Source organism: Mustela lutreola, chromosome 2 (genome assembly GCF_030435805.1).
Source record: "Mustela lutreola isolate mMusLut2 chromosome 2, mMusLut2.pri, whole genome shotgun sequence".
In the NCBI taxonomy this organism is placed as follows: domain Eukaryota; kingdom Metazoa; phylum Chordata; class Mammalia; order Carnivora; family Mustelidae; genus Mustela; species Mustela lutreola.
Window position 1 is genome coordinate 158139453 of NC_081291.1, and position 11584 is coordinate 158151036.

Consider the following 11584-nt stretch of genomic DNA (forward strand, 5'->3'; position numbering starts at 1 on the left):
TTTTATTGTTTATTACTATCAAAAAATATATCATTCATTATTATCTTTATGGCCTACCAGTTGGTGTAGTACTTTGCATTCAATCAGTGAGAAATCCCTGGCAGCTGTTTTGTGTGTTCTTTGCTCCTCTAACTCCTTATTTTCATGATTCCTGCTATTGATATGAACTGCATACTTAATTAGATGATGCTAGTGGGTAACTAGTACTAAAGAATTAAGTGTTAACAGTTTTTAATGGCTCTGTTTCTGCTTTTAGGGTAAATGTAGGTGAGTCACATGAGTAGTGTCTTGGTTTTGTTATTAGTAAGATTAGCAATCCTGTCTTCCTTTATGAATTATTTGATGATGAATACATTGGTTCAATGTCTTTTAAAATTCAATAAATAACAAAAAGTGGCCTTACCTTCCCTTTGCACTTTGCTTTGTGCGTCATAACTTGAAAATTACTTGAATATTTTATGAGAGTATTATGCCTAACATTTTTATTATAGAAATACGCAACAGGAACAGTAATGACTAACAAAGAGCTTATGTTTCTTAACTTTTAATGGCGCATCTTGTGTTTTATCTTCTAGGATTGCACGAATCCACGGTACTTAGCTGCAGGTTCTTCCAATGCTGTCAAGCTCAGTAGGTTTTTTGATAAGGTAATAGCTTCAATTAAGTTATTTTTAAACTTAATTTATATATTATGAGAGTTTAAATTCTTTGTAGAATGCTTTGTCTTTTTATTCTTTCATCCTGAACTTCATAGCCTGAATACTTGTTTTGCTCTCTCTTATCTGTTGGTATAATTGCTCAAGTCCTGCTGACGTATTTATTTTATCAGCAGTGTTCTCTAAGCAAAGGATGAAAGCTACCAGATTTAAATGAGTTATTTTAAAAGTTACCTGATTTCCCTCCTTAAAACAGATTATATTTTCCTATTTTCCAGCTCTTTTTGTACTTACTCACATCCCCTCAACCCCCACGAACCCAGGAGTTTCTGCTTACTTGAAGCCCTGAGTTCTTTTTCCTCTCTCAGCTATTATTCTCCACATAAATGTTACCTTTATTTTTAAGGTTATGTCATCTCCTAGATTCCCTAATTTTCCTTATCAGAAAGCTTGTGTTCCAAATATTGACTCTTGCTAGCATCATCTTATGGCCTGAACTGGAATGCAAATGTTGAATGACTCAGCATACCAGTGATTTTGAGCACTGTTTGTCTTTCCTTCACAAGGCCGTGTGGCTGCACATAGTATTGACCAAGTTTAAGGTAGTTTGCCTAATGTTTACATGACATAGTAAAGTGAAAGAGAACATATTTCTGTATGTAGTATTGAAAAAGATTAATTTCTGTATTACATTTCCTTTTAAGGTTATGAGAAAAACACAGCCCTTCTCATAACTCTTCTTTTTGAATCATTTTTCTTTTACCATTTAGGGATCTCATATTTCACCTTTTGTCCATTATGTCATGATAAGATAAGCCCCACACCCCTTAGACCACTGGGAAATTTTGCTTCATTGCACAACTTCCCAACTGGAGTGTGGCAGAGACAGTACAGGTGTGCCGACATAGTCCCTCAGTTCAAGCAGCCAGAGTCCATCGGTCTGAGTGATCGGCAACCCCCTTCATTTAACCCAGTGTGCGGTACAAATATTAGTATTTTCTAAATGTGCCATGACGTGTAAAATGTTGGAAAGCACTGCAAGGGACCAGATTTTCTCTCCACATTTTTTTCAAAATTCAAACATAAGAACTTCTGTCTCATTTAGGCCCGTGTCTCCATCTGATACACTCTTCTGTGCCCTGAGAACAACAGCTTGCAGATCCTTGTCTGACTCAGAAAGATTCCACAATATATTGCTTAAATTTGTTAATAACTTGTTAATTTGGAAGTTGGTGAAGGGAATAAAAAGGTACAAACGTTTAGTTATAAAATGTATAAGTCACAGGAATGAAAAGTACAGCATAGAGAATATACTCAATAATATTATAGTAACTTTGGTAACAGATGGTAACTGCATTTACTGCATTTTGTAATGTATATAATTGTCAAATTACTATGTTGTAATAACCGGAAACTAATATAATATTGTATGCCAACTATACTTCAATAAAAAACAAATTCTTTAAAATATGTAGTGGTGGGGCGCCTGGATAAGGTTAAGCAACTGCCTTCGGCTCAGATCATGATCCTGGCGTCCTGGGACCTGGGATCGAGTCCTGCATTGGGCTGGGCTTGCTGCTCAGCGGGGAGTTTGCTTCTCCCTCTGACCCTCCCCCGCCCCATGCTCACTCTCTCTCACTCTCATTGTCTCTCAAATAAATAAATAAAATCTTTAAAAAAAAATACATAGTAAGTTAGATCCTAGAAAAACAATGGGTTATAGACTCGGGTTGTGACCCGAGTTGTTCAGCAAGACTTGATTTTAAAAAAATCAGAGGGAGCTTGGTTAGTTTTAAGTTTTAAGAAGAGAGTAAGATTTGGTAAGAGAAAGACACTGCAAGTTCAAAGTAGGGAATTATAAGCAACAACAAAAAGGTACCTTCTCTCTTCATCACCTAAATCTCAGTGAAAGTTATGTGGATTAGGAAGTTGGCCAGACCTCCAGACTAAGGTGGTTGCCTGAAACCATAGGACCCAGCAACTAAATTTTGCCCAGTTTTCTATTTTAGTACAAAGATTTATTTTCCAAGAGGGAACCTAGCTCCTCCTCCAGATTCCTGTTAGGAGTGATTCCTCCCTTCTTTAGAATGTTAGGATTTTCCTGGCGTATTTGGAGGGAAAGAAAATCAGCCTCTTCTTGGTTTTTGTGGGATCGAGCATTTTGAGATGTAGGCATCATAAACCAGCTTTTCTACCTTTGGGACAAGCGAATGCAACCTTACCCTCGGTCTCCTGGGGCTAAAAGTAACCCAGCCATAGTCTCAAAGAGAGAAAGAATCCAGATTTGGCCATCAAGCCAGTGAAAGCAAGGGAGCATAGCCCTGGAAGAAGATGCCATGCTCTTATTTAGGGGAATTCTTAGCTTCATAATTCGGGATTCCAGTGTCTTAGATTTAATCTGCGGCTAATGGCTTTTCTTAGCCACAACAATTCTGTGTAAAGAAAATCATACTGTGTCTGCAAACATGACAGTTTCTCCAGTGTTAGAACAGAATTTGTCATTTTTTAAAAGATTGATTTATTTGAGGGAGAGAGCAGGCATGTGAAGCCAGGGGGATGGGCAGAGGAAGAGGGTAAGAAGCAGACCCCGCCCCCCCATTGAGCAAGCTCCTATCACCATCCTAAGATCATGACCTGAGCTGAGACCAAGACTTAGATGCTTAACTGACTGAGCCACCCAGGCACCCCTCATTATTTTTTTTTTAATTATTTTCTGTCATCTGAATTTTAAACTCTAAACACATTTTAAACTCATTATATTAGGGCATATATTCTGAGAGCATTTTTTCAGTAGTAGTGATGGGTTTGTGCAGATACATCCACTGTTTTACCTCATTTCTCCTGCTGACTGAATACAGACAGTTCTGAAACTACTGAATCAACAGTGTGGATTCAGACCATGGAAAGAAGCTCATTGAATGCTTCTGATCTCCATTGAGGACCTACTGAATTTATCACTGTATTTACCCTGAGGATGTGGCAGTTCACTATATTTTACAAACTCCTTTGTAAGGAATAGCTGGACTATTGTAGTAGTAAAAGTGCTCTGTTTTTATCTTGTGGATTCTGTTTTGTGTATCTGGGCTGACTGCTGGGAAATTTGAGCCAGATTTGCTTTCATACACTGAGAACTGCATGAGTTATTATTATGTCATTCTCTGATTATTTAGTCATTTTTGTGTGTTCATTTATTTTTCGATCTATTAATACTTTGGGGAAAGAGGCAAGCTTTTATGGAAATACACCTACAATCCTGATCTTATTAGCTCTAGATGTAACTCATTGTACTAAATGTCCATTAACTATTGAAAAGACTCTTAATTTAGATAAATGCCTTTTAGTCCCATTAGTGGCAACTGCAGTGAACCACTTTTCCAGGGATGGTTGTTAAGCCCTAAAGTCTTTATTTGTTTCTCACAGGTCATAGAGAAGAGATACTTTCTGAGAGAAGGTAATCAGGTCTGTATCTGTTCTTAATAAAGTGGGTTATTAAACTCAGGGAGAGGTGATTTCCAAATTTAGTTTCAGAAGTGGTTGAAAAAGGAGGGGGGAATCTTTTTTAGGTACAAGCGGTTTCTTCTGTCCTCAGCACAAAAGAAAAAAAAAATCAGATCAAGGGAAAATAAGGTTCCAAGAAACAAAAAGAACGCTGGGATAAGGTTATATTATAATATAATAGAAGGAAATCATTTGCTTACGACTCCAGAAGTATATATGCAGAACCCATCACGATGCAGGGAATTCTGATAAAAGTGCAACTGGTGGGTGTTATGAGATTGACCTTCATCTCCCCTGGTTTAGACGACAGTACCACCAATTTGTTGGCAAATGTTTTCCATTTCGGTAGAATTTATTTTACTATTTGATCAGGGTAAAACCTCAGAGAGACGGATCTTTAAGGAACAACAACAGGCCAACATAGAGACACAGAAAATCAGGGAGAAAATGGTAAAAACTATTAGCATTTGAACTCCGCATGCTGATTTAACGTGATTGTCTTTCTTGCTGACAGATTCCTGGCTTTCCTGATCGGAAAAGGTTTGGGGGAGGAACATTAAAGAGCCTTCATTACGACTGAATCGCACTCATCGTCTGGAAGAGTGAGCTAGCCATGGCAGTCGTGCATAGCCTTCTTCTTGCCGTGTTGATGATTATTGTTGCAGCCTTTTCACAGAATCATCTTAAAAGGCCACCCTTCAGCCTCACCTTTCAATGGAAAGCTGAAAGGAAGTGACCGTGTGGGAGGTCCAAACTTTATCCCTGTCCTCTCTGTTCCTCACCTTTCTGTCCCTGTTTCTAGATTATGTAAAAGCCCTGTGGAAATAGGAGATGTTGTCAAAGTGATGCAGTAAATGAGCAGTGACAGAGTGCTGCAGAGAAAATTTACTCTTCCCAGAACTGGAAGGTTTTTCTAGGTCTGTAATTTTCCCCACACTCCTTGCTGGAGGCTTAATTAAGTACTTCAGAAATTTATCTCTGTTGTTTGACCCTCTTGAGGGGAAAGGTTATGTTAACCAGCCCTGGGTCATGCAACGCAAACAGTCTTTGTCATTTTCAAGGAAGCAAAATGGTGTTATTTAATTGTGGCCCCTCTCATCGCACACAGGGATGCCGTAGAATAGCAGCCCTAGTCTCCCTCTCCTATGCTTTGCAAGTGGTTTGGTGGCTAGAAGAGGCAGACTCAGAGCTGGAGTTAAATATAAATAGATTAATAATACATAGAGAATGGCAGTACCAGAAAAGAAGAATTCTCCGAGAGATGGACAGCTCACTCACTAAAACCTTCACTCTAGGTTCCAGATGTCTGCACTGTCTTAATTGTGTTCTATTTGGAAATAGATGGGGTGAGATCTCAGATCTGTATGAGGGCACCAAGAGAGAATTGCGGCCTCTTTGGTTTCTGTGGTTTGTTTTTTTTGTTTTGTTTTGTTTTGTTTTAAGGAAAGTCATCTCCTGAAATGCCTCTTAACTGTAGTCAGTAAACTAAGAATTTTATTCTCTGTGTCAACAATGTATTTATGGAGAGAAGTAAAAATAAGTTCCACAGCAACACATTTACATGAATTATGGACTAGGATTCTTAGATTTCATAATCCAACGTTTTTTGAGGGTGGTGGTGTATATGTGCGTATGCATAATTGTTCATCGTTACTTTTTTTACCCATCTTTTCTGCTTGTTTAATTCTCTCTGCCCTGGTTCTTTAATATATAGACCTCGTTTCCAAAAACTGCAATTTGCTGCCTTATTCAACACCCATTTTCCTGGTTTGGCTCTGCAGCAGGTCAAAAATCACTCCTGATTTTGTTCCATATTAACAAATAATAAGCCCACAGTTTCAACTTTGCAATTTAAAACTAGGCAAAAAACACTAAATTTACTTTCTCTTGCATTTTAATTAAATTTCAGAAGTCCTTTGAAAATCCAGGTATGCTAAAAAGAGGTACTTAAAATAAGAACATTAGGCAGTGCTTTTAGAAAAGCAGTTGTAGGAATTTGGAAAAGGATTTTTAAAGCACTTTTTGTCAGCTAGAATATTCTCCAGTCTTTCTTCGCATCCTCAGCCACAAGAATTAGCCCTGATTTTTTTCCCACAAAAGGGAGCTATGCAGATCAGGCTCTGTATGTGGAGTTTGGCACAAGCCTGTTGTGACAGAGATGTGCAGGAAGCAGGAAGTCAATGCATAGACAAAGACCTGAGCCAACTAAAGCTCTTTGTGTTCCTCTTTTAAGAAATAAATTTTTTAAAATTAGGTTATAAAAAAATAAAATACAACAACACAAGAACAAAAATTACCATATAACCTTTTCCTCCTCTCCCTCTTTCTTCCTCTTTCTTGCCCTTCATTTAAAAAAAAAAAAAAAAATTCTCAGTTTCTTTATTTTCTCCATTATGAAAAAATAAAAGTAACCCATCCCTGATGGCTTCAGGGTCAGCCTTGGAAACAGAATAGTATTCTTCAACTCCATTTCTTCTTGCTGTCAGGCTTGACTCCCTGGATTGTAGTTTTCTGGGAAAAAAAATGATTTTTAATCTAAGGTAAATTTGCTGCAAATATTAGTAACAGCAAAACAAGGCTGCTTGCCAAAATGAATGTTGTTATGTTATTAGCCAAAGTTCTTCAAAAAGAAACATAATTTTTCCTAAGATTTCCTGAGACTTGCTCATCAGAATTGCTTTTGGATAATCAACCAATGTAAATACTGAAATACTTCCTTTTCAGTGTTAATTAAATCTTTAATTTTCTTGATGAAACAAGTGACTGGCAATAGAGAAAGTTTTTTTTTTTTCCCTGTTGTGATTTAGATGTCTAACAAATGTTACTTACGGTGGAGGCAACCAGAAGTGAAGGCATATGGTCACTCCTCTGTCCCTGAGGTGGCAGGGCCCTCTGTTGGAGTCCAACTAAAGATTGGATTGGCCTCTCCACATCCATGCTCTGAAAAGAATTGCTGCTCTCAAAGGGGTCAGTTCATATCAGCTATATCTCCGGTTCTCAGAACTCCCTAGAAATTGAGGCATCCATGGTGGATTCTGAGTGGCTTGACACTGCTGTTTATCTGTCCATTCTGAAAATGGACTGTGTGGAACTGATGTGCTGGGCCATCAGACTGAGATGAAGAGCTTCTAATTGCTGCCATGACCAGAGCTTCTGCGTGTCCATTTCAACAGTATATGCCAGAGCACCCAGCCTAGGGAGGACCTGCTATGTGTTTTTAATAAATGTTGGTTTAATTGAAATTTTTAAAGCATGAGTAGCATCTATTTTAAGAAGTTTGAAGATCTAAAAAGATGTCTGCATTGACTTAATATCTGTTAAAATTCCAAGGAGGATACTGTTTGGGGGAAGGAGGAGAAGAAAATAAAAAATTCATTCCTCTGTAGTCCCCAGACTGAGTTAAATCACTGTAATAGGAGAGGAAAGTTTCTGGGAGATCTAGCCCTGAGAGAACCCCAGCCCTTCAAATATTCCCTGGTATATTTTCCTGAGGCAAAATTTGAGCTTGAGCCTACCAGGGCTGCTCAGTAGAATACGAAAGGGGTCCGACTTTCAGTAACTATTAGCATCTCCATTAAAGGGCTCAGAGCAATGGCTTTTAAACTCAAATGTGCATTAAATTCCTCTGAAGTTTTTAAAATGCAAATCTTGGGATTTCATCTCTCTCACTTGGCAAATTCTGTGTACAGAGGACAGAGCCAAGGTTTTATATTTTTCACAGACAAACCAGGTGATTCTGATGCAGATAGTCCAGGAGCCACACTTTGGGAAAGATGATAAACTCTTATCACAAAGCAGAGAATACATCAATGTAGGCTCTCTACTTAATGGCACCTTTACAGTTCATCAAAATTCACCTTGGGCTTCCTTTCCGTGATCTCACCTTAATGAACTGAGCTGCTTGTCCCTCAGGGTTATACATGCCACAGCAATCATGAAATGATGGTCACATCCTCTATTGGCAAAACAGGAAATGATTGTTTCTGATGTACTGCTACCATTTTTATTATTACCATGTTCTATGTTCCAGGAATATCTATTTCTAATAAGATGACCTGCCATCTTATCTGCAGTCTCTTTCCTGTACCACATTTGTTTTCTCAGCTGACTAATCACTAAACTTTACCAAGGTCACCAGTAAGTACTGATCAAAGACGAAACCCCTGAACTCCCACCAAATATGTAAAATCTTGCTCAGTACACCTACCAGTGCCGTCTGTTTCTTGGAGAACCTCTAACTGTAACTCCTCTAAGTCCATCCTGGAGTGATTGCTCTGCAGGCTTGTCACACTCCTTCACATTGCCCTGTAATAATCCCCAGCTCCCAGGATGTAATGTTTTCCATTATCTTGGTGTGGATCAGTGGTCATCCAACTGGGATGGGTATAAATATCCTCCCCCACCACAAGACTTTCAGTACCACCAAGAGGTACATGGGCCTAGATAAGTTTAGGGTAATCATTTTCCAAGCCATCAATCTGCACGTGTATGCTAAAGTTGATCAGCTTGTGAACACGGCTCAATGCCAGTTACTTCCCACTTGTGCGTGCTTTCACAATTGTCCTTTTCCCACAACAAAAAAGATACCTCTTACATTGGAATGTGATATATTGCCCCAGGGAGTATATGTCTTAGGATGCCAACAAAAGGACAATTCTAAATATTTTATTTAAGGACTTTATTCCACTCACACAATTACTATTAAAGAAAAGTACAGACCTCTTAAGGAAGTGTTCCTGAGAGCAAAGCAAAGAATTTTGGTAAGAAACATCCAAGGCCGGGGCGCCTGGGTGGCTCAGTGGGTTAAGCGTCTGCCTTCGGCTCAGGTCATGATCTCAGGGTCCTAGGATCAAGCCCTGCATCGGGCTCTCTGCTCAGCAGGGAGCCTGCTTCCCTCTCTCTGCCTGTCTCCCTGCCTACTTATGATCTCTCTCTCTCTCTCTGTGTCAAATAAATAAAATCTTAAAAAAAAAAAATTTTTTTCAAGGCTGTGGCACATTCTTTCATGGCAAGGCTTCTTGCTTGATCTATCAAAATACCAAAATAACATTTTTGTGAAAAATAATTATACAGCCAAAGGAGTATAAATTTAATGTATTTTCGCAACTCTTTCTGAGTAAATGAGTTAGAAAAGGCCCATCCAAGTGAAAGGGTAACATTTAAAGTCTGATTCCAATAGGTGAGTAACCAAGCCTCTTCAGAGCAAGCAGTTTTCCAATTATGTCCTTGTAACAAAATTAAAGGAGAACCTAACTCAGTTGTTGATAGGTCATTAAAAATTATGTTTAATGATACATCACTATTTGATTTTTGATATTTAATTCAGAAGGAGCAGTGATATTGTAATAAAATTCCTTGTTTATGATGAATTTTTTAACTCATCTGTAAAACCAAAAAATAAGATTAAATGATGCTGAATCCTGTCTTATTCCAGAAATAAGAATTACAAGTGAGAATTATTAATTCCATGGATATATGAACTAATGGGGGAGGCATCCACCTTATTAAAAGAAATATTTCCAGAAAAAAATTACCTTTTATTTTTATTATTTATCAAAATATATAATATGTCTGGATTACTGTCCTAGAGAAGAATCTTCCAGTTTCCTAACTGGAGGTTAAAATACTTCCTGGTATTATTCTCTTGAAGTACAATGAAAGAAGGGGTCTGCAGTTTTAGTCAATCACTTCTTACACTTGGTTTGGGACCTACTCTCCACTCCCTGTTACTTTTGAGTCTGGAAGTTCTCTGACTTTTCTTCTGGAGCTTTTGTGGAGCGTAAACAATTTGTACTAGAATCTGGGAGAAGCAGATACCTGGTTTCTCCGATTCCTGGTCCTTTTCAAATTCTCCACCTCACATACTCCCTGTATCAGTTCACTGACTATCCTCCTCTGCCTGGTTTTAGCATCTTTGTTCTTGTTGCTCACAACTTTGATACTCTGACTCTGTCTGTCTGGTTCAGGATTTGTTTGCCTAGTCCTACACGATGTGCTCTTTCCACTGGGTGTCTTTTGAATGCTAAAAACTACACCCTGCCCAGAAGGCAGGCCTCTTCCCCAGCTCCAGTTGTCTGCCAAAACTCTCCCCTTCCAGATCTTTCCCTCACTAGACACCTCCATTTCTGCCCTAAACACGGTTCTTTAAAGACACTGCTCTTTTCCCCTTGTTTGCACACACTCTTTTCCTCTGCTCATGCCTTATCCGATTAATTCTATGTGACTTGGCTCAGATATCATCTACTATGGGAAGCCTTCCCTGCCCTCCTATTCAGGACTATGTGCCCCTCAATCCCTCTAATGGCACCCGGGTCCTTCCCTGTCACAGCAAGTATGGTTCTGTTATAAAAGCCTGTTTATTTTAGTCTTCTCCAGCATGTGCTCTAGTGAGAATAGGACTACATTAGTCATCCTTGTATCCTCTACCTCTCAAAGGATCTGGCACATAGCAGGTCCTCAAAAATTGTAAAATAAAGCAATGAGTGTGTGATTGCATTAAGAAAGATGGAAAATCATCAGACATAAAATCAGATAATTCCTGAGTTTTATTTATTCTCATATCCCCTGTGTATATAGCACAGTGCGTGGCACATAGTAGTTACACAAAGACATGTTTTATTGCGTCACAATCATAAAAAAAGAAAAAGGAAATACAGTTAAGTCAGTTAGGAGAAATCCATAAAGTTCAGGGATAGGTTGTTCAATTTTCAAATATCTTCAAGTCTCTCAAAGTAATTTTCATCCAGTCAGGGATCTGTGACCACTTTCTTACACTTTTGGAAATCTCCTGCACCTTAGGAAAGAACTTAGACACTTCTTAAATCTGGTTTCACAACTGATTCAGTGGAAAGAACATAAGAATTTATGGAAAAATAAAGCAGTAATGCTTTTCCCTTGTCTTTTATTGACTCTCATTTTTTTCCCCCTAACCATCAAAGACGAACTTCCAGGATCAATAGATTTAAGATTCAAAGAACCCATAAACTCAGATGTAAGAAATATGTTTTCTAAAATTCATTTTTGATTTTGAGTTTGCATACTGCAGTAGTAACAAAAACAGATTCAGTAAAATTGGGGCCTCTCTCAACACACACCACTTCCTCCCAGGTGTGTATATAAATTCCGGGGAAGCTTGCATAATAACAGTCATCTGTCTATGCTGACATATGCTGAGATGTCCTATAACTGCCTGGAACTTAGGCTTCAAGCCACACAGTGTGCTACCAACCTGTCATTTATTGCGTTAGTCCGGCCCCCTCCCTGCTAATGCCTCATACACAGTCAAATCATTCTGCTGCAACCGCAGTATGCTGGAGCCTGGGGACCTCTGAAGGGAACTTAGGGTTCCTGGGGCAGAGGGTCTAAACTGGCAGACCATATTTTCAAACCTACATGCATGTTCTTTACATCATTGTATCTGTTATCTCCCA

The 11584-nt window shown here is 38.6% G+C and overlaps 1 protein-coding gene across 2 annotated transcripts in view; it reads left to right on the forward strand.

Moving 5' to 3' along the window:
* Window positions 1–7404, forward strand: part of RABL3 (RAB, member of RAS oncogene family like 3) — a 31171-nt gene extending 23767 nt beyond the window's left edge. Inside the window, exons 6-8 of one of the 2 annotated variants that reach the window (XM_059163949.1) lie at window positions 576–647; window positions 4077–4115; window positions 4669–7404. In XM_059163949.1, the coding sequence (XP_059019932.1) occupies window positions 576–647; window positions 4077–4115; window positions 4669–4734 (177 nt within the window). In that variant the 3' untranslated portion in view covers window positions 4735–7404. Of the gene's footprint in view, window positions 1–575; window positions 648–4076; window positions 4116–4668 lie in introns of those variants that run through there. The other variant, XR_009351114.1, reaches the window with a different exon arrangement.
* Window positions 7405–11584: the final 4180 nt, after the last annotated feature.